The sequence below is a fragment of the Mchenga conophoros genome, linkage group LG7 (genome assembly GCF_057382185.1).
Source record: "Mchenga conophoros isolate Kocher_MC1m ecotype Shallow Benthic linkage group LG7, M_conophoros_male_GT1.1, whole genome shotgun sequence".
NCBI lineage: Eukaryota > Metazoa > Chordata > Actinopteri > Cichliformes > Cichlidae > Mchenga > Mchenga conophoros.
In genome coordinates this window covers 29,919,009-29,943,192 of record NC_140532.1, presented here as the reverse complement: position 1 = coordinate 29,943,192, position 24,184 = coordinate 29,919,009, and the positions used below count along the sequence as shown (strand labels likewise).

Genomic DNA, 24,184 nt, shown 5'->3' with positions numbered 1-24,184 from the left:
TATGATATATTTAACTGGCATTTTTATTGTAACAACCAACGATTTATACAGGGAAATAATGACTATTAACAAGGTTGCCCAAACTTTTGCATCCCACTGTATGACATAACATGTGAGAAGAATGTAACAACACACAACCACAATAATATCAATAACTTGAAAAAAACAAGCGTGCACATTTTTTACCACCAAGAGTCAGCAAATCAGGCTCACTGTAAACCACCAAGAGCTCCAATGAGAAACAAATTATACTAATAAAATGTCAGAAAGTGACCAGCAAGGATAGAAGCCATTTTAATGAAAGATACAATCAGATAATATTAGAGTATCTTCATGAAAAGATGAAAGCCTACATCTTTTCCTTCCATTTTCTTCTTTTCTTCACATGTAATGCAGCAATAGTACTCGTAGCAGTAGTAACAGCAGTACTAAGGACTGTTTGTGAATGAGTCCTGGTGTCTTTGTCCCTTTTTCAGATAAACTTGGTTGAGGCAGCACAAGCCTGTTATTTACAGTGATCCTGATTCACTAATGTTCACATTGTGGTGAGAACAAAATCACCAGGTGCTGAAACATGAATTTTTCATGCATATTTATTTATTTATTGCACAGGTTAGGACCATTCAGATGCACATATTAATGACTTACTGAGAGCTGGTCCGGTGTTTGAATCTAAATGTGGTGTTAACATGTCTGCGGTGTGTGCCGTTATAAAGATGTGTTCTGTTGTTAATGATGAAGTCATGTTACAGTTGTGCTGAGGTTGAATCAGTGAATAGTTGTTTGCTGCCATCTTTTTCTTGTGTGTCTGCTGTCTCTGATCTCTCTGTTTGATCTTCTCTGATGTCTCCAGACTCTGTCAGGCTGCTGAATGGTTCCAGTCTGTGTTCAGGCAGACTGGAGGTGAAGTCTGACCAGAGCTGGTCCTCAGTGTGTGAAGCTGACTTTGACCAGCAGGATGCAGAGGCGGTCTGTAGGGAGCTCGGCTGTGGGCCTCCTTCGGTCCTCCAGGGGGCGCTGTATGGAGAAGTGGAGGCTCCAGTGTGGAGCAAAGAGTACCAGTGTGGAGGCCATGAGTCTGCTCTCCTGGACTGTAGAAGCTCAGGCTCAGCTAGAAACAGCTGCTCACCTGGCAAAGCTGTTGGACTCACCTGCTCAGGTAGAAGAGGAGCTGCAGCTTTGATGTGGTTCAAACTCGCTTTATTCTTTACTGATGACTCTCTGCTTTCTGTTCAGAGCCTGTCAGGTTTGTGGGAGGAGCCAGTCGCTGTGAAGGAATCCTGGAGCTGAAACATTTGGGAGAGTGGAGACCAGTGGAGTCATTTGATTGGAGGATGGAGACAGTTAATGTCTTCTGTGTACATCTGGGTTGTGGTTCTGCTGTTTCTTTCAGACAGAGAAAGATACCTCAAATAAGAGCTGTATGGTCTGTTTTAGGTCATTGCCTTCTGACCACATCTGCTCTACAAGATTGTGTATCCCAATATGACTCTGACAACTCCCTCTATCTCACCTGCTCAGGCAATTAAGAGGCCAGGAAGCTCTTAGAACCATTCTCTCTAGGTCAAAGAAAGAGACTTTTTTATGACTCAAACTTTATTAGATTTTAATATACAAACACCCCCCCCCCTCCCAAAAAAAAAACAAAAACAAACCAAAAGATAGCAGAATAGCAGAATGGACATTCCCAGTAACAAAAACAGAACAAATTGAGAATCAATGCATATTTCCATCCCCCCCACAAAAAAAAAAATGATGCCAACATTTCACATAGACCACATTACAGCTATCCTATTTAGTCCGACCTTAACTGCTTTAGCCGGATACGTCACTGACCTGTATGTAAAAAGTAGTTAGCCCACTTATCATTATAGTCGTCCAGTCTATTTAGCAGTCTATATGATAATCTTTCGTAAGCTGCCACTTGTCCCAAAGAGGTATACCACTGAGAGAAGGTAGGAGTCGATGAGGCCTTCCACTCTTTCACCAGCAGCTTCCTCCCCAGCATAATCGCTGTTTGTACCCAATGAGCAAGAGAAGTGGATAAGTGACTCAAAGCTGAAGGGTCTCCTAATACATAAAGACTGTTCATAAATGGGACCCCTTGACCTACAACCTTCTCTACTACAGTGTGAATATGAATCCAATAATCTTGGACTTTGGAGCACCCCCAGAGCAAATGTTAAAGTGTGCCACTTCCTTGCTGGCATTTCCAGCATGCATCATCAGTCGCTAGACCCACCCTATGCAACCGTGAGGGTGTCCAGTATACTCTATTTAAAATCTTAAATTGAACCAATCTTGAACTCAATTCGCGTGACATTTTTTTCAGATTCCTGAGGATGCCATTCCATTCCTCCACTGTAAAGTTGAGATTTAAGTCCATTTCCCACGTTCTTTTGAGGGACAGTGTGTTAGGATCAGAAGCTAATAAAAGCATTTTGTAATAAGCTGATGCCTCTTGTCCACGCCCAAAGGTTTTTTTTTTATTTCCTCCAGAAAATCGCAGCTTAAAGGGAACTTTGCGAATGAACCACATGTATTGGCCATCAAATGTCTTAGTTGCAGGTATTTCCAAAATTCCTGTCTAGGTAAATCAAATTCTTCTGCAAGTTTTCCAAATGATTTAAATATACTATTTTCATAAAGATCCCCCAACACTGTTATACCTCTCTGAAACCAGAGCTTCCAAAAGAAGGGTAGTTTAGAAATAGAAAGTTTGGGGTTATACCAAATACCAGCAGATTGGTTAAGATATGGATCAAATGTGAATAATTTGGACATTCTTTTCCATACTTCTTTCAAATGAGAAAGTACCGGGTGTGATTGGATACGGGGGGACAAATTAGTTGATAAGCTATATAATGGTGTAAATGGCGAGCAAGCAGTACTTTCAATGGAAAACCAAGGAGGCACTTTCTCAGGGGGTAAGAACCAATGTGCCAAATGCCGAAGAGAAAAAGCATAATGATATAAAAGTAGATTAGGCATCCCTAACCCACCTCTGTCCACTGGTTTCTGCTGTTTTCTCAGATTCAATCTAGGCTTTTTATTATTCCATATAAATGACTTACAGAGCTGGTCAAACTGTTTGGTGTATTTCAAAGGAACATGAATTGGTAGAGCCTGCAACAAATAATTGAACTTAGGTGTACATACCATTTTGATTACGTTTACCTTTCCCCACATTGAGAGATACATCTGAGACCAGCGATCAATATTAATTTTCATATCACTGAGTAAAGGTTCAAAATTTATCTTTATCAGGTCTGACAAATGAGGCGGGAAGGTGATGCCTAAATACTTAATGCCCTTCTGAGGCCAGGAAAACATACCGGTTTGAAAAAGTGACCTAGGACAATAATTAGTTAACGGAAGGGCCTCTGATTTGGTCCAATTCACCTTATAACCAGAAATAGCTGAAAACGTATTTATTATTGCCTGCAAGGAGTTTAAAGACTTTTCTGGGTCTGATATAAAAAGCAAAATGTCATCGGCGTACAACCTCAGTTTATGACAGTCTCTCCCTATACTGACACCTGGAAAATTGGGCTCCCTACGAATAGCCACTGCCAGCGGCTCAAGGGCCAGAGCAAAAAGAAGTGGAGAGAGGGGATCCCCCTGCCTGGTTCCTCTACCTAGTTCAAAAGAAGGCCCTATTATTCCATTTGTGAGTACTGATGCCTTGGGGTGTACATATATAAGCTGAATCCAATTAATAAAGCTTTTGGTAAAACCGAAACACTCTAAAGTAGCGAATAAATATCTCCACTCGACTCTGTCGAATGCCTTTTCGGCATCCAGCGAAATTGCAGCTATGGGAGAATGGCTGCCCTGAACCGCCCACATAATATCAATTAACCTCTTAATATTATCAGCTGAAGAGCGTGAGCTTATGAAACCAACTTGATCTACATGTACAAGAGAGGTTATTACCCGGTTTAATCGATTAGCCAGATAAAATCTTACTATCATAGGAGGTCAGACTTATCGGTCTGTAGCTTTTACAGTCAGTGGGGTCCTTATCCTTCTTTAGGATAAGTGTAATGATGGCTTCAGATAGTGAAGGTGGGAGCCTACCCTCTTGAAAAGATTCCTTATAAGTGTTTAAAAGCAGTGGCGCAAGATCTTCTGGAAAGGATTGATAAAATTCAGCTGTATATCCATCCAGGCCTGGTGCTTTATCAGAGGGCAGGTGTTTAATAACTCCCACTATCTCTTCAACGGTAATGGGAGTGTCCAAATATTTCAGTTGATCCACTGTCACCCTAGGATGATTTAAAGATAACAAAAATTTCTTTATATCACTCTCTGAAATGCTTGATTCCGAGCTATAAAGATCTTTATAAAAATTACTAAATATTGTATTAATTTCTTTAGGTTTAAAGAAAAGACGTCCATTATTATCTTTAACAGCTGAGATCATAGCCATAGTCTCTCTCTGTTTAATATATCTTGCTAAGAGCCTTCCGGCCTTATCCCCTTCCTCGAAGTGTTTTTGTCTAGCACGAAATAGAGAAAATTCAGCTTTTTGTGACAGTATTGCATTAAATTCATATTTTAACTTGGTCAATTCATTCAAATTTAATGAAGAACAATCATTTTTAAATTTTAAATCAGCAAGTTTAATTTGACGTTCTAGATTTTGAAGTTTAGTAATATTTTGCCTCTTTTTAAATGAGGCATACTGTATTATATAGCCTCTCAGGAAAGCTGAGAAAGAGCAAAGAAAGAGACTTAATAATTTTGAAGTCACCCATTGGTATTAACACATCGCCTCCAGTTGTTTTTCATCACAACTGATGATTTTCGGGGCAACCGTGGCTCAAGAGTTCACAGTTCGTCTTGCAATTGGAAGGTTGCCGGTTCGAGCCCCGGCTCCGACAGTCTCGGTCGTTGTGTCCTTGGGCAAGACACTTCACCCGTTGCCTACTGGTGGTGGTCAGAGGGTCCGGTGGCGCCAGTGTCCCACAGCCTCGCCTCTGTCAGTGCGCCCCAGGGCGGCTGTGGCTACAATGTAGCTTGCCATCACCAGTGTGTGAATGGGTGGATGACTGAATGCAGTGTAAAGCGCTTTGGGGTCCTTAGGGATTTACCATTTTCAGGAGTTGAAAATAACACAGTTTACATTAAAAGATTTAGTGTTATCAGCTAATGAGTTTGGTTAATAAGTTGTATCCAACAACTCCATCGTGCTCAGTGCCTCTTGGGAAAGTCCCCCAGCAGCTAAACTAAAAGGTGTGTTATACTTTGTGAGCACGGTCAGATTTTCTTGGATTTGAGTGATGTCATTGTTGTTATCAGACAGTGAGATTAAGGCTAAGAGCATAAATTCACAGCTTGCAATTATTTTTGACCTAGACTTTAAACTACAATGTAAACCTCAAATAGAAAAAGAATTGTAACAGTGATGATTCCTTGTTCAGGGTCACCTGATCTAGGCAGGTTTATCAAAACTAGAAGTCTAAAGTGGCTCCGTGGTTCTTCACTGCAGTGCTGGAGGACAAGGTACTGTATTCACGCCAGACATCCGAAGCTTCATTTGGTACTTCACAGCTTGGGTACCTGATTCAGCGGTTTATAAGGAAGTGAATCATTGGCGGGATTTGTGTTGTGTTTTGGTAATTTTTGTGAGTGATAGTGAACCAGTGCGCAACGTAAAAAGACACAGAGCTGTATTATATATATATATACATACACACACACACACACAGTGCTCAGCATAAATGAGTACACCCCCTTTAAAAAGTACAAAATTAAACAGTAGCTCAGTGAACGAAAGAACAATATCCAAAATTTTCACAAGGCTGAGTTTTACTGAACACTTGTTTAACTCCATAACATGAAATTAAGCTTAATAATGTAACTTAGATCATAAAATCTTCAGTTTTACTCAAACTGGTTGAAGCAAAAATGAATACACCGCACAACATAAACTACTATATCTAGTGTTTTGTATGACCACTGTGATTTTCAAGGACAGCACCAAGTCTTCTAGGCATGGAATGAACAAGTTGGTGACATATTGCAACGTCTATCTTTTTTCATTCTTCAAGAATAACCTCTTTTAGAGCCTGGATGCTGGAGAGTGATGCTCAACTTGTCGCTTCAGAATTCCCCACAGGTGTTCGATTGGGTTCAGGAGACCTACTTCACCCTTCAATCACCTTCACCCTGTTTTTCTTCAGAAATGCAACAGTAGCTTTAGATGTGTGTTTTGGATCATTGTCATGTTGGAAAAGTGCGTGACGACCAAGTGTACGCAGTGATGGCAGCATCTTATAGAGCAGTACATTGTTGAGTTCATGATACCATCAATGAAATGCAGCTATAAACTATTAGTTCCAAAAACAGTGATCTTTGTTTCATCACTCCGGTGTATAGAGTCCCATTAGTCTTCATCTTTTTCAGCATGAGCCCTAGCAAATTCTAGGCATGCTTTTTGTCCATGGTCTTTAGGGGAGGCTTCCTTCGTGGACGATACTCATGCATGCTATTCCTATGGAGTGTGCACCGTATGGTGTCACAGGAAACAGTCCCTCCAGTTTGGCTTTCTACTGCTTTAGCTAACTGCAGTGAACTTGCATGGTGATTTTCTTCAACCCTTCTCATCAGAAGACGCTCCTGTTGAGATGTCAACTTAACTTGGCAGCCTGGACATCTCTGTACGATGGTTGCACTTCCATCTTTCTTAAAATTTTGGATCACTTTTGCTACAGTATTTTGACTGATATGTAAGGATTTGCTGATCTTCTTGTAGCCCTCACCTTTTTGTGTAAAGAAATGATTTCCTTTCTCAGATTTTCAGACATTTCTCTTCCATGTGGAGCCATTGCTGACAGCATGAAATGGGAAGGGCTTTTATTTGTTAAGTAATGCCCTTTTATAGTTACCCGTCTGCTGGACACCTCTTAAATGAATCATTAGACTCACTTGTGGTTAGAGCTGGGCGATATGAGATTTTTTCATATCACGATATGTTTTTTTCATTTCAGGCGATAACGATATCTATCACGATATAAGCCAAATAACTATATTTGTAAGATTTAAATGTGCCGTTGCTCACAAGTAAAATGTGAAATAATCAGCAGCTTGTTTTTATTTAAATATTTATTTCCCATAATAAGTTCAACAGGGTAGATGTACTTAAGGAACATGAGACTTTTTCAGATAAATAAAGGCAAATATTGCAAACTACACAAAAGGCAGCCGCTAAAGCGTTTAAGTTTCAAAATAGAACAAACGAAACAGACTAAATTGTCAATTCAACTTAGAAACAAAATATTAATTCTAAAAATAAATCTTAGTTTGTTTTACAGAAGAACAGACAAAACTGACTAACTTTTGTCAATATCAAATAAACTGAGAACTAAAAGGAAATTCTCAATCTCTCCTTGTTGTATAGCTGAGCTTTTCAAACAGTGTTAACAGTTACTTTAGTCTGATAAAAGCCGAATGACGAATTAGCGCTTCCAGTCAGAGACTGAGGCTACGTCCACACGTACACGGGTATTTTTGAAAACGGAGATTTTCCGTTTTCGTTTTAAAAAATAATCCCGTCCACACATAAAGGCAGAAATGAAGGAAAACACTGCTATGAACATGCCAAAGCAGCAGGTGGCGCTAGATTCCTAACCATGCAGAAATGTTGGCCAATCAGAAGTCTAGAAGCCTCGGTGGGAAAAAGTAAACAAAGCTGGGGCATAGAAGCAGAACAGAGTCGTATGTGTGGAGGGACAGTAACTGTGTGTATATGTAAGCATTTAAACACTGCAGAGAGTAGAATTAACAGTAACAGTATTGTAGAAATTCATTTCACCGAAACAATAACGTGGCGCACAGTGTGACGCATGCACCAGTTTATTGTATTTCCAGACTTGCTTTCGGCACAATTTACAGTGCACGCTACTCTGTTTTTTGTCAGACTTGAAATAGCCGAAATACCTTCACACTACGGAACTTCTATGGCTCTTCCGTTTGACAATCTCTCCGGCATTGGAACCATCATCTGTTTTCTCTTCGGTCACGCTCGGTTGATTTTTCTAGTCGGCACACTCATTTCCTCCATTACCCGCTGGCTGCTTCCCAAACAAACACACGTGCGGCTTGGCACTTGTGCTGAACGTAACAAGTCACGCGACGTGACGCTGCGGCTGTGATTGGTTCGGCTCTGCGCTACTTAATTTGGATTGGCTGACCTTTTTTTTTTTTTTTTTTTTGAGGACAAGAGCGGCGAGGTCTATCGCGATAGCCTAATTTCTCTATCGAGTAAAAGTTATATCGCGATACATATCGTTATCGTTCTATCGCCCAGCTCTACTTGTGGTTTAATGCCTGTTAATTCGAATTGTGTAGTCTTAAGTGTGGCTTTTCTCCTAAGACTATAATTGGGGTGTACTCATTTATGCTGAGGTGTGTGTGTGTGTGTGTGAACAAACATCAAGAAGTCACATGCAAAGGGAGACCACACTGTGGCACATGTTTAAACAGGGAAGGTTTATTTATTAAAATGATTTATTAATCAAATAGATCTAATCAGGGGCGATTCTAGGAGTGGAGCTTTGGGGGTGCTGAGCACCCAGAGAACTGCCCAGCCAGGCAATGAACTTTACTCGTCACGATGAGACTTCTTCCCTGGCTCTTTCAGTCCCTGCATCCTTACATGTCTCCAGTTGTCCCGTGTTCCCTCTGACTGTCTCCTTGGTGCATTTAAACCCCTGTTCCTCCACGTGCTCGTCATCTGCTGTCTTCGTCTCTGTTATCAGTCATCAAAATTTTACCATCTCTGTGCAAGTCTGCAAATTTCTTTATTAAATTAAATTAAGTCTCTCTGTGCCTGGGTCCTCGTCACAAAACATGACATCACCGTTTTGTACATTTTCACACAATTGAAGAAAACCAGAACACTTTTGAAAAGACTGTAACAAAATTATCAAATCTGATAAAGGTTATTTAAATGCTGCAAAGGAAGAATGGATTGGAATAAAAAAAAAATACATACCGTAACCTTAATTACGGGGGGGGGGGGGGGGGGGGAATGACGCCAATAGTGAGTAAAAAGTAAACAGTATAATACAGATACATAAAAAAACACTCCCAAAACAGAATAAATTATTACAAAATATTAATAAAAAACTATAGAAATGGAGGCAGCTTTGCCTGTGGTAGAATGTATAGAATGTACGAAAAAATCTTTATTGCAGGCACTAATTTTATTAATTTAATAATACTAATTTTGTGTTGTAAAGTTTCTGAGTTTCATGCTTTCATAGTGGTACTTGGGAGAGCTTGACATTTTCTCACACTGTAAAAAGTTTGAGAAACACTGATAAGTGTATGTGTGCTTTTGGAAAACATTTAAATCTGCAGTACAGAATCTTTGAAACAAGCTTAAAACATTTTTAGAATATAAACAGAGCATCTGCTTCTCTTTACAGCTCCTCACTCCACCAGGGCTGTTTGGCTCTTTCTGATAGTGTGCAAATGTGATGTATGTACTGCAGCAGTCATACAGACAACTGAACGGTCCAAAAGTTGGCCTACCTATTACTGGCTGAGGTTTTATTAGAGTTGTGGTTGAACAACATAAAAATATATTATTAATTTTAATCTCCCCAATCAATGATAATGTTATATTGGAATGTTGTTAAAGAGGGTCAAAAATGTTTCAACCCAGTTTGTTTTGCAGATTCTGTACAGCAGCTTTAATATAGGGAGGACACAACTTCCAGATTGTTTGAGTAAAATCAGGTTTTTTCTCTTTGTCAGTTTAACAGTTTCTGTTTTGCCTGTCACTGTTCCCTGTCTGTTTTCTTACCTGGTTCTTCCTGACCTTGTACTTTCTCCTCACGTTCCCTCTTTGGACTGAAAATCATACACAAATAGATTCAATTAGGTGAAAAATTACATTAATATGAAAAAAATACTATTAAGATCGCTAACACAAAGTCCTCTCTCAGTGTATTTTCAACCAAAAGGCAAATAACCAAACCACATGAATATCTATTAAAAGATATAAACATTGAAACACTGATCCAACATTATTTTTGAGAGACGGATCATTTGATCTTACACTTTTACCTGAATGTGGCTCCTTTTTTAAAAAAAAACAAAACAAACTTCCTTATATCCATTATGAACTTGGCTGTCTCTCTGTACACAAACACACACACACACACACACAATGGGAGTTATAATGTTAAGGGGCATTCAGTCAGTTAGCTAGTTAGTATCCATTTCAAACAGGAAAGTGGTAACAACAATAGGCTACGGACAATTTGAAGTTTTAGATTTTAAATAGGCTGTATACATTTCAATGGGAGCAACAGGACGGTCAAATGTCGCTGATTTTACTACAGAGCAGGACGGATTGTAGGGTAGCAAACATCGACGGAAAACATGTTTTCAACACTGCAGGTTACCTGGTGTAATGTTTTTCAGTAAAAAGAAACATGGCCTGCCTCCTACCAACTATATGAAGAGTAACTGAAGGTAAAATGCAGCTAATGTGTCTTGTTTTAAGCCAGGCACTTATACCTCTGCTCCGCTGCGTCTCAGCCACCATCGCTCTGGCAGGGGGGTATCTATACTTTTGTTCTTAAAATGTTACATCTCAACCAAGTACTGTATGCTTCTTATATTTTTAGTAGTAAATGGAGGGAAAACGTTCTTTAGCTCCACCTGCTGGATACCTTTAGGATTATTGTTTCCAAATTTTAACCCAGTGAAATCTAAATGGTCATGGTGAGGACCAAAACCCCAACCCTAAGTTTTTGCAAAGTGAAAAAGGCTTTTTTGGAAGAAATGTGAACAGTTTTTGATGCATGTGAGAATCTTTGTTTTATTTTCTTCGACTTCTTTCTCAGTTCTGGTTGAACCATGTCTGTGCAATGACTCTATTTCATTTAAACTTTAATATCACTAAGTAAAACGGTCCCAGGCATAAAGAGCAATGAAAACTAAACATTGAACACATCCACCTTTGTGCTTCCGAGCTGACTGCAGCTGTAATTGATCCAGCATATCCCGAGGCTTCTTGTCAGTATGACCATTTGGGATAATCTAGGAGAAAAACTCTCAGACCAAGCATCAGAAAGAGACTGCAGGTAGGAGTGAGCTTTTAAAACAGAACACATTGAACTCAATCAGCAGATTACTCTTCAACAAGCTCCCAGAGAAGAAAAGGCAAAAAACTATGGAAGCTTGTTTCTGCCACAGAAATCTTCAGTGCTGCCTTCATTACCTCCTTCAGCAATGGATATACTGGAACCATTTATTAAATTTATGAAAGGACAGGAGAAAAAGCCATCCCATAATTTACAGCAACGGATCATCCAAGACTTCAATGAAAACAATCAGCAAAACTGACAAGGTGGCGCATGGGGTGTGATGTCATACCATAAGTTGCTAAAATGTTTAGAAGTTCCAAAAACAACAATAAGAGCTGGACACAAAACTCAACTTTGAACCTCACACTCTTGGACGAACATCTGATCAGCAGTTTATTTGCCAAGGAACCAATTTACAAAGCAGGGCTAATTATTGTGATGCCAGTCGCAGGGTGAGCGACAGGATTAGCATTGATATACAAAGACCCAGAGATTTCTATAATAACCAGCTTTCTGCCAAGAGCAGCTCAGAAACCAGGGACAGAGTGATGCAGGCCTGATAACCAAAATAATGAGCTCAGGTTTTTACACCCATGTTTCTCTCTGAAAACAATAAAGCAGTGATCAATATATTTCTGATTTAAGGGTTTATTTCTGATAGAGGTCGCTGGTATTGTGTGAGGTCCTGAAGTATGAGGCACACCCAAATCATGTGTCCTGTGCTGCGTATCATTGGTAACTATCACCAGATCACCATAATAATGCAGAAATCTTAAAAAAAAAATTAGAGGATCATTTGGCGAATTCTGTTACTTAACCATTTCTGCTTTAATAAAATTAGATTTCGTTAGTATCAAAATAATCCAGCATCATAATATAAAGGAAAATGTTAATAGATGAAATGAAATACTGAAAATGCTAATGCATTTTTTGTAAAGAAAAACAAATCATAATATTTTAAATTTGGCTGAGTGTTACTAAAACGAATGTCCGAGAAAATTAGTGATGGGACGTTCTGTATCGAGGCTTCGGAGCGTGTGTCGAGTAATGGAGGGGGCGTTTCCGCGAAGCGCGTATCGAGGCTTGCTTCATTTATGGGAGGAGCTGAAAATGATGACGTCCGAAGCCTCGCTGCCCGGCTGTACCACGTGACTGGTTCATGACGTGGTTCGAACTTTGCCGCGAGCTATGACAGCGATATAAACCCCTCAGACTTCATTCAAAATGTGGGTGTTTGATGGAGAGTTGCGGTTAGTGAGAGTTTGGAGACCGTTTGGAGGTTTATGAGAGTGAGGAGAGAAAGTCAGGAGAGAATGGAGCCAGCTAAGAAGAGGAGGATGTCCTCCCCTGTGTGGGAACATTTTGATCTTATTCCTCCCAACAAGGTATGTAAATTTCTACAGAAGATGTATTTCCATAATACTGATGCTGCAATACAATTTATGTTGAGCTGTCTTGACTTTTGTACAAGGTGAAGTGTTTGCTATGTGCCAGGGAGCTGGGATATGACAACAACACCTCATCCATGCTTAGGCACTACAGAGCTTTGCATGAGAATAAGGGGAACACCGATTGTGGAGCAAGACCAGGTGAGCCATCAAATGCAATGATAATATAGCATGCAGTAATGTTACTAAATGATATAACAATATTATACAGCTGTAATAAGTTACGTGTGTGATATTTATATTTGTGCTTTATCTTTATTGTCTTTCCTCAGGAGAACAATCTCAAATAGATGAAGACCTGGTCAGCATGGTGATTGAGGACTCCCAGCCATTTAGCATTGTGGAGGACAAAGGATTCAAAAGATTTGTTAAATCATTAAATCCTAGCTATGTTCTCCCCACTAAAAAGGTCATAAAAGCAGTGAACATTTAGTTTTTACAGAATAAAATGGGAACAGGCAGGACTGAGGCTCAAAGCCTCAGTGTGTAGCTGTCCATACCTCAACGTTACAAAAGCACAACTACTGTCCACACCCCAACCACACCTCACCTCACAGTAAATGATCATTTCCATTTCAAGCATTTCCAAATAATCATTCCCATACTGCCAGTATAAATATACACAGTATACTGCCATCACTACAATATACATGTTTTACACACTCCTTTTGTTGTTGACATTTACAGGCTGTGTGCAAAATGCCACACTCTTCAAATTCATGCCAGCTATTATTTTTACGTCCAGTAGGTGTCCTGCTAGAGCAAATGAAGCTTCAAGAAGCTTCGCGTTGGGGTGAACCAATTGGATGAAAAGCTTCAGTGCTTCATGGGGCTTCATCTGCCCATCACTAGAGAAAATCCATGTCATGTGTTGCTGTGTGCAGGCAGGAGTAGTGGACCCAAAGTGCAGACTCACGGCAGGCAAACGTGTACTTCAAACTCAGCTTTTATTGCTGGACGGCAAAAACGTAACAAAAATCCAAATAAACTTACATAAGCAGGCAGACAGAACACACAGCATAAACAAGGGTAGATCACAACACGGACACAGAGAAACACAGGGCTTAAATACACAGAGGGAGCAATCAGGGAATGGGTAACAGGAGGGAAACACAGCTGGGGCAAATCAGGCCTAACGAGACAAAGGAAGCAAAGCCAGACGCATTTACATGAGACACAGACTCATGTAAATGTAAACAGGAAACATAACCCAGACTGAACTTACAGACACAGACTCACAGGCAGGCACTACAGAGGGAACAGAGACGTGGGACCAGGGCAGACACAGACACGGAGATATAGCCGACAGGGGAGACAGCAACTAAGGATTACACAGAGACATAAACCATAAGACAGAACTCTAACAAAGAAACCAAAGACTGGAAATGATAAATAATATAATAAACTCAAAAACCCTGGGTCAACGACCCAGGCATCCTAACAGTCCACATTTCCTTATTTCTTTAGAGCTTGTGAAGCAATATGAACATACAAGGACAAGACTCAGCTATTTAAGTGTTTGATCTTTGCAGGCATTGACCTTAATGTTCACATCACTGGGATTATAGTAAATAATTGAAAAGGTTGAGGTAACGTTTCTAAACATACCCCACTTCCACCTACGGGTACTTTGTCAAAGACCTGTGAAAGTCTTCATTTTGAGAAGTAGGTACAGCAACTCCTGGCGTGACTTGCTGTGAGATCATGTGATCACACAGTATCTGTCTCTTCCTGTCAGTATAAAAGCTCTGAACACTCACGCCCCTCTGATCTCTCTGCCTCCTCAGCATCAGAAAGCTTCCTGAAACCAAGACAACAGGTAAGAAGCTAAGATTCAAACTCAGACTAAATGATTTCACAAAAACTGAACCAAATTATTCAATAAATAAATCTAACAGTGTGGAAAGAAGGAGAAAAGTTATCATCAAAAACTAAAATACCTTTGATTACAGAAAACTTAAAGCAGGAAAGCAAAATATAAATGTGATTTATATTTCTATTTATAGATCTACAGATGTATTCATGAGTGAGCACAGTTCATTTTTGTACAATAAACTGTAGAAACCTCGATGAATGCAGAAAGAACAAACTCTCAGTCTCTCAGTCTCTCTCTGTAATTCTGACACTGAGTGATTCTGCACTCAGATGATGTGAGAGCGTCACAGAGGGGAACAAACACAGGTTCTGTATTTAAGTGTCCTCGTCAATATCAAATAAACACTCGATTTCTTTCCCTAGAGACCAACGCCTGTTTAAGCATCGCTGTGTGAAGACTCCTTCAGCCACATAATCACCATGGCAACAGAGTGAGTGACCACAACACTTCATTAGCTGATCTCTGGTAGTTACTCGCCTGCTGTTGTTCATCTTTAATTGTGGTCAAACAGCTTGTAGATGAATTACTGCCACCTTTAGGTATCAGTGGAACATGACATCCTCTGAGGTAGTAAAACAATGACAATACAGACAAAAAAAAAAAAAAAAGATTAAAAAAGCAATCAGCACCTGACCACATGCACATCTCAGCTGCCACCACAGCTTTGAGTTTCCTGGACCAGTAACTCTGTTAAAAGACAGATATTAAGCAAAATTCAAATGTGTGGCACACCTGAAGGTGGAGGGTTTGTCCACCTTCAGCAGATCATCATCTGCTGTTTGGAAATGTATTCAGCCAACAAAAACATGCAAACTCTCGTATAATTTATGCATGAAGACCAAGAAAAACAGTGCATAGGTTGCTAATGTGAATCATTCAACATCGGCTCAGCTGCTCATTAGCGACAGACTGTTTTTGAGCTGTGTTTATGCAGCTCAAAAACATGAACAGAATCCACCTGTACTTGGGCAAAGATTTGTGTCCACAAAATATAGTGAGTGTTCAGGAAAAATGTTAACATCCTGGACGAAGGATTATCATATGACACACTTATTTTACACAGTCGAAAAGCCTACACTGTAAGCAACATCAGCGGGCAAACTTTTCCAGATGACCTGAAGAGCTGAGCTGGATCATAGTTTACAAGTCAAGAAACACTCTGAAGCTGATGTTGGAGACCATGCAGGGAGGTGCTCAGTGTTTGTGATTGTCACGCAAGTAAAGGTTCAGTTTACAAAAGAATAATGAAAGAATCCATCTGCAGCCTTCCTGGTGGGTAGTAGACACTCTGTACCAAGGAAAACAGTGTTATCTTTACAGACTGCATACACATTAAGATTGTGTTATTCTGAAGCTGTCCTCTCAGTGGGAGGTTTTTGTACTTTGGAAAGCGATTATGTTCACCCCCTCATACTGATAAGGGTATTCTAATACAGTAGTTTGCCCACAGCAGACCTTTCTGACCTTCACATGGCTGCAGACATTGTTCTAGACAGATGTCAGACTTTGCGGTCAGCACCAGAATTCAGTCATCATGTTACAAAGCAACGGTGTTGTTTTAATGCACACAGAAGCTTTAGTATGCACAGGTTAACCCAGCTAAGAGTGAGAAACCAAATCCTTCCTGTCACGGCTCAGAGTGGGTGAAACTCAGAGCTGACTTTGCCAGGTGACTTTTGGGTTTGTTTTTTGTTTTTTAACTGACATATGAAGAGGCATGTTTGAGATGCATTTCAGTTTTTAAAAATATTTCATTGCAAAGGGTACCATGACTCAAAAACAAGTTTGCAAATAATAGTGCACGTGAAAAACCAGGTAAAGTGTTTCCAGCCTTAGTGAGTGCTCACCAAATCGTAAACCTCATCTCTGCATCTCTGCATATTTGCTGCTGTAAAATTTTTCCAAATCATTTAAAGTGCTATTAACATTAACATGTGCAGACCCCAGTGCTGTATTTTTAATCTCAGAGGTTTTGTTTTTTTATTGTTTCACTTTTTTTAACGTTAAAATCTGTTTGTTTGCAATGATTTGCCTTCTTGTGTCTGATAAGCTTTAGTTGAGTTTTTTGTTGCAAATTCTGTGCTTCTGTTGACTTTGTTTATTTATTATCTTCACCTTGTAATGGAGCAGTTTGCAGGTGAAGCACATGCAATGAGAATCAGCACCTTTAAGTCTGAGGCCACAGGTCTCAGCCAGAATTGGGCAAAGTGCTCAAGTGGAGGAGTTTGAGTAATTTTACTGAAGTTAAGGGTCTCGTTCTTGAATGAGGAAATAGCAGAGCAGGAGGTTGACAGGTGCAATGAAGGGAGGCTCCGAAGTTGTCAATTTGCAGGTTGAGCGATATTTGGATCAACTATGGGCACAAGCACTGGGAAGTGGCTAAAACATTTAGATCAAGGATACTAGTGCCTGGGTTCTCCCTTAGAGATGGCGTGAGGTTCTCAGTCATTCAGGAGGGACTCAGAGTATGACCTGAGTCCGTTCTAAGGAGCCAGTTGAGGTGATATGGGTATCTGATATGGGTTCCTCCTGGGTGAAGTGTTACGGGCAAGTTCCACCAGAAGTAGAGGATAAACTCTGGGGGACGCCCAGGACATGCTGGAGAGATGACATTTCTCGGCTGGCCTGGGAACACCTGTGTTCTCCAGATAAGCCGAAGGAGGCGGATGGGGACAAGGTTGTCTGGCCTTCTCTGGTTAGGCTGCTGTTCCCATGACGCAGCTTCAGACAAGAGGTAGAAAATGTATTGATGGAAACTGTGTTTTATCATCTATTATATCACTTCTTTACTCCAAACATGCAGTGAGATCTACGCAGAACGATTAGTTTTAATAAGCATATAAGTTTGTATAAATTAAATAAATTTAATGAAAATGAAAAATTATGTACAAACACAAATGATACAGACATATAATTTCATACTGAATAAATTGTTTGATTATTCTGCAGGATGAAGAAAAACTCATCGAACAGTGTGTGGATCAGTTCAGGACCTCCTGCTATCTACAAGCTGAAACCGCAGAAAAAGAACTTTGGAACATTCACAACAGTCACTGTAGGTATAAAAAATCCAAACAAGACAAATAAAACCATCTTACTTGTGGGTGAAACAGGAGCAGGAAAATCTACTCTGATCAACGCTCTGTTTAACTACACCATGGGAGTAAAGTGGGAGGATAAAGTCTGGTTTGAGATCATAGAGAAGAGCAGTCAGACACAAAGTCAGACATCAGATGTGATCGTGTACGAGATCTTTGGTTTTGAAGATAAAACTCTGCCCTACTCTCTGACCATCATTAATACTCCTGGATATGGAAAAAATAAAGGGATTAAACATGATGAAATTGTCAGGCAAACATTATTGGACTTGTTCCGATCAGAGGGTGGGGTTCATGAAGTTCATGCAGTGGGTCTGGTGGTGAAGGCGGGGGAGAATCGTCTTGCTGACCGACTCACGTACATCTTCAACTCAGTGCTGTCTTTATTCGGAAAAGATGTGGAGAGAAACACTGTTGTTCTCATCACACACTCGGGGATTGGAACACCTACAACTCCACTTAAAGCTTTTGATGATGCAAATATTAAATGTGTCAGAAATAAGGAAAATGTCCCTGTTCACTTCCTGTTTAATAACCAACAGAACCTCCTGAGAAAAAATGAAAATGAGTTTTTTCTATTGCACGCATGGAAAGTAACAAATACAGAATTACGTCGATTAAGAGAGTTCCTGGAGAAAACTTCACCTCAACAACTGGAGACATTTATGTTGAATGAACGAATCAGACTAACAGCCTGCATCCAAAACCTGCACGAACGAATTGAACTGACTGAACTGAAACAGTCAGAAATCCAACAGTTTCAACAAGCTCTGATGAATAAAAACCAGGAGAATAAGAAGTTCACTGTTGAAATTGATGAGGTCTACAAAGAGAAACGACTTATACGTGGTGGGTTTTATGAAGGAGCTGTCTGCTGTATGGTCTGTGAGGAGAACTGTCACTATCCTGGATGCACAATTGCTTGCAACCCTGAAACCTGTGAGGTTATGGAAGAGGGCCACTGCACTTCATGTACTCGTAGGTGTCCTACATCACATCATGTGAAAGACAAGTGGAGGTATGTGACCAGTAGAAAGAGAGTTCAGGGAACCAAAGAGGAAATAAAAATGAAGTTTAAGAACAAAGGGAAACTTTTAAAACGTCTAAATGAGGTCATGAAAGTTCTAACCAGAGAGAAGTCAGAGTGGCTGGATGAGTCCTACCAACTTGTTGTCACACTGCAGCAGAACGTTAATTCAGTGTCAGCTTATGTACACGTGGAGTTCCTGATTGAGAAAATGAAGGAGAGAGGAGACACAGAGAAGGTCCAGAATCTGGAGGAGATGAGAAGCAGAGTGGATGAAAGAACCAGAGCAGCATTAAGGTATGTACATTCAACTAAAAGCACTTCAATAAGGAGAAATGATCTGAGAGATTTATTTAAGTACAGAGTTGAAGTAATAAACTGCTAATTGACAGACTGGAGTCCAACAACTGAAGGGACGTAGGGCAGGATCCCAGAGTCTAGATGGTGTTGGTAGAACTGAAGTAGCTGGACACTTAGCAGAAACTCTCTGTTGTGAGCCCTGAACACTGAGATTTAAAGCACAAACACCTACAGTTGATTGGCTGTGAGACGGTGGGCAAGAAAATAAGTAGACTAGAGTGAAAATGACTCTGGTCAAAATGAGCTGAATTTGACACTATAGGAAAGAAGAGTGAAAGACTAGACCTGCAGCCTAAAGAGCAGGAATGTATGCAGCTGAGTAACTACAAATTAGGGCTGGGTCTCTGATTTCTAACATCATTTCAATTCACAAGGTCCTGATTCGATTCGATCCCCGATTTCGATCCGACTCAATTTGAATTGGGGACATTTTGCCTCAGACAGTCAGAAATATTATAATTCTGATCACTTATCAGTACATATTCATATTTTTCATATCTATAAAAAGAAACCTGATACTTGTGAGACTTCATCAGAGGTGTAAACATCACAGCAGATACCTTTGTGTCAAAGTAACAATAAAACACAGAAAAACATGAAGGAGATTTTCCTGATCTGGTTTTTTATAGCAGATAACCTTAAAAATATTCTGCAGTAGAACAAAAATGAAAGAAAACCATGAATCAACATGTCAACAGTAACTGATGCTGCTGAAGTGAAGCAGAGTAATGTTACAAATGGTTTTTTAGACACAGCTAAGAGTTTTGCAATTAAAAAGTCTAAATTTCTTCGGTATTGAACAGCAGAAATGAGAATTTCATTTTTCATTTTTGAAAAAAAAGCTGATGCGTAATAAGCGAGGGAATAATGCAGAAAACAGAGATTTGAGATGGGAAACTGTTTTAGTACACTGACAGAGAGAGAGAGAAAGAGCTGTGCAGGAAGTGTGATTTTATCATAGAAGCAAAACAGCAAAGATAAGAAGAAATTAATGACGATATTTATCAAATATCTTTTGCTGCTGGTTCAGTCAATTTTGGTTGGAGAGTGATGAGACCTGCAGCATCAGAATCTGTGAGATGTCAGCTTTCAGCCCCGACGGCATGTCTGCGTACATTCTGTCAGGTGAGAAAGCCGACATCTCACAGATTCTGATGGGTCGGGTCCACGCATTGTGTTTACGTCTTTGTGTGGAATTTGTTTACCTGCTCTCTCCAAAAGTTGATTCTGTTCATTTGGACGTAGAGTTTTGTGGGAGAAACGTTTCGTCAGTCATCCAAGTGACTTCTTCAGTCTCAGCTGACTGCAGGTTTCCCCAATCTTATAAACAGTACATTTGCATAATGACTATGCAAATGTACTGTAGCCGAGCGTCTCAAGAGCCTACGTAAGGTTGAAGCTGCTCCATCTCTGGACCTGTGCCACTGTTTATTTTTTAAGCTAACTTCAGTCACACAGACTTGGAGAATGATTTCCCTAAATGAAATCTGTCGCAAAGAGTCTGCTTACCCAAAATCCTGCTTGTGATTGGTTTGGTTACTAGCAGATTACTGTGGTCAGCCACAGGTTGTCTGGGAGATCCTGGCTTTTCTATAATCACTCACCAACTGAGCAGCAAGACAACTTACAAAAGTGTCATTCAAACCAGAAATAGAAAAGGTTCACCTTCAAAGTAAAAGCTAGGTCTTTCATTTCAAAAGCAACAACTTTTACTGTGAAGGCAACATTCTCCATTTCTGTTTTTTTGTAGCACTCAGCTATTATTAGTTGGGAAGTGTTTGGAGACCAGTTAGCACTTCTTGTGCTACCTGTGGATGACTGTGGCAGTCTGCTCATGGCCAAAGCAATCACAAGAAGATTTTTTTGGACTCCTGACATGTAAATAATCACTTTAAGCAAGTAATGAGTCTATTTTTTTTCTTCTATGTAGGATCAGTAACAGATTATCAGAGGATGAAAATGTTGATCTGATCTCTTCAGGATTTCCTGCTGTCTACCAGCTGAGACCAAAGAAAGAGACATTTGGAACTTTGACAAGAATGACTGTTGGTGAAAAAAATGTGATAAAAACAAATAAAACCATCTTACTTGTGGGTGAATCAGGAACAGGAAAATCTACTTTGATCAATGCTCTGGTCAATTACACCATGGGAGTGAAGTGGGAGGATGAAGTCTGGTTTCAGATCGTAGAAAACGTAAATACAAGTCAGACAGAAAGTCAGACTTCAGATGTGATCGTGTACGAGATCTTTGGTTTTGAAGATAAAACTCTGCCCTACTCTCTGACCATCATCGATACTCCTGGATACGGAGACACCAGAGGGATTGGATGTGATGAGATTGTCATTCAAAGATTATTTGACTTGTTCCGATCAGAGGATGGAGTTCATGAAGTTCATGCAGTGGGTCTGGTGATGAAGGCGAGTGAGAATCGACTGAGTGACCGACTGTCATACATCTTTGATTCAGTGATGTCTCTGTTTGGAAAAGACATGGAGAAAAGCATTGTAGCTCTGATCACACACTCAGATGGAAGACGTCCTAAAAATGCTTTTCAAGCTCTTGAAGCAGCAAAAATAAACTGTGCGAAAAATGAGAAGAACCAGCCTGTTTACTTCCTGTTTAATAACTGCCAGCATGAAGACCGAACAGAGGAAGGAGAATACATGAAAATTGCTGGTCAAATATCAGAGAAAGGAATGAGAGATTTCACAGATTTTCTGGAAAAAACTTCACCTCAAAAACTTGGCAAAACTGTGGATGTTCTGAATGAACGGATCAGACTGACAGCCTGCATCCAAAACCTGCAAGAGAGAATCAAACTCACTGAACTAAAGCAGACAGAAATCAGACAGATTCAAGAAGCTCTGAAGAAACATAAAGAAGGGATGAAAAAACATCAGAATTTCACTGTTGAACTTGATGAAGTCTACAAAGATAAAAAACATATAAATGGTGGAATGTATTTAGTTTTTTATAGAGGAGCTGTCTGCTGTAAAGTCTGTGAGGAGAACTGTCACTATCCTGGATGCACAATGGCCTGGTATGCTAAACACTGTGAGGTCATGAAAGATGGCTGCTGCACTGTTTGCACTGGAAAGTGTCTTGCATTAGATCATGTGAAAGACAACTGGATCTATGTGACAAAGACAAGAAAAATTCAGAGGGCTATAGAAGATGTGAAACAGAAGTACGAAAAGCACAAGGCAGAAAGTCAGAACACACTGAGCTTGTTGCAAAATCTTGAACGTGAAATGAACCAACTGACAGCAGAGAAGTCACAGTTCCTGGATCAGTCCTACCAACATCTTGTCAGACTGGAGCAGATCGCTCTGAAAGCTGATTCAGCGTCCACTATTGTCCACCTGGACTTCCTGATTGAGAAGATGGATGAGGAAGGAAACATGGAGAAGGTCCAGAAACTAGAGGAGATGAGAAGCAGAGTGGATGAAGGAACCAAAGTAGCTCTGCAGTACAGTTATAGTATGATCAAAAAAAAGTGAAAAAACAAAGATTCACTAAAGTTTAAAAAAACTTAATTTTTGATTTTGAGCTGTGGAGATACTTTAAACATCAAATCATTCGCTTTTTTGATTAATTTTTGTTTGATAAATATGGAAATTTGCACAACAAACCACACTGTTTTTTTTAGGTCATACAAGATTTGTCAACTTAATAAATAAACAAATATAAATTTCTCTCCTTTCATCCCAGACTGCACCGTTATTAAGTTCCTCAGTCCTTTGCATCCATCCTTTACATTACTCCCATCTTGTGTCAGCAACCAGCTATTGATGCTGAAAGCACTTGTTTCATGCTCATAGGAAACTGTAGTCTCTGTTTTATGGGTTTGTCGATATCCAGGAGCTGGGTAAGCTGAGAGGTCCGCAGCTGTTTTCTGGTTGTTTGCACGTGCACTTTGTGGATAAAATGCTGATCTGTGCTTGTAAATCCTTGGTCTGTGTTCACTTCTCTGACATCAATTACTGTCTGCACCATGTGTGGAATAAACGAGATTCAGTGATTTTTCATCCCAACAGATGAATTTCCTCTAGTTAACCACATTTACTAACATGTGTGATGTAGAGTTTGAAAAAGTGTTTGATAACTTCTTTAATATTATTATATAATTAATTATATCATTAATAATATTATTATATATTCTATAATATTTCATATTAGTCAGGAAGGTTATGATGATGATGGAGAGGGGAGCATGTCTTGTCTAATAATACAGGCAAGTTAAGCAGGTGCAGGCTCAGCAGCACTTGTCTAATATGACACCATGTGAGTGATGTATGGATGTTGTTGTTTGAAAAAAACTCCACCTTTAATTTTTATTCATATTTTAATCTTCCAATAGCTAATGACAGTTAACCGTATCACATAATGCTCAAGCCTTTTAATTCAGCAGATTGTTTTTTCTTATGTTATTAATGCATTTTAATATTCTTAAAAATAAGCATAGCCTAGCTTTATGTAAAAGTCACTGCATGCAATATTTTAAAATTGTGTTCAACTAATAATACACGATTAATTGATGTACAGTAACAGTAGAAAGATCATTGCATGATGAGAGAGATGGGGACTAGAAATCCAACTTCAGTGTTTGTGAAGAGTCCAGTCCTGAAATCTGATCTTCTTTCATCCGATTGGATTCTTCATGTGTGTTCATGCTCTGAATGACTGCTTGAAATATTTCTGATGACTCAGGCTGAGTGGAAACATTTGGATCCTTTCATGTTAGATTTGTTCAAATTCTCTCTATTCTGTTGTTCCACATAAAATCATCTCCTGCTTGATGCACTTTTCTGTCAATCCTCAATAAAATCTCTGCTCCATTCAGTAAGTCTGCTCATAGTGTCTTCACTGGATCATCAGTTGTTTCTCTTTGTAGGTTCTTAAAAGTCAGGTCTACAAATACTTACACAATAGCACAGTAGCACACCTTTTGTAATTTGGCCTCTTTATAGCGACAAATTGTTCAAGTTAAACAACACTTTTTAATTCAAGAGGATGAACAATGATTTTGCATTAACTGTTTATGATGTTTACTTCTGTTAATCTTGTACAGATTTTGTTTTGTGCTATGGTTATTAAATTTAAATAAACAGTTTCTTGTTGTATTCATATATTTCTTTTAGATAAAGTTATTAGGGACCGAGAACTGAGAGTGCGAAGGCCCTATTGTATCTGCTTCATTTATTATTATTATTATTATTATTATTATTATTATTATTATTATTATTATTATAATTATATGGCAA

General features: G+C 39.5%; 2 protein-coding genes across 2 annotated transcripts in view; both read left to right on the top strand.

The window, feature by feature from the left end:
- Positions 1–24,184, top strand: part of LOC146570363 (scavenger receptor cysteine-rich type 1 protein M130-like) — a 214,491-nt gene that overhangs the window by 4,854 nt on the left and 185,453 nt on the right. Inside the window, exon 3 of the mRNA XM_085279424.1 lies at positions 854–1,159. Within this exon, the coding sequence (XP_085135550.1) occupies positions 854–1,159 (306 nt within the window). The remainder of the gene's footprint in view (positions 1–853; positions 1,160–24,184) is intronic.
- LOC146570372 (uncharacterized) lies at positions 14,338–23,929 on the top strand. Its single transcript, XM_085278794.1, has 4 exons — positions 14,338–14,375; positions 14,795–14,862; positions 17,382–18,854; positions 20,848–23,929. The coding sequence occupies exons 2-4, from the start codon at positions 14,852–14,854 to the stop codon at positions 22,418–22,420; spliced, it is 3,057 nt and encodes a 1,018-aa protein (XP_085134920.1). The 5' UTR covers positions 14,338–14,375; positions 14,795–14,851; the 3' UTR covers positions 22,421–23,929.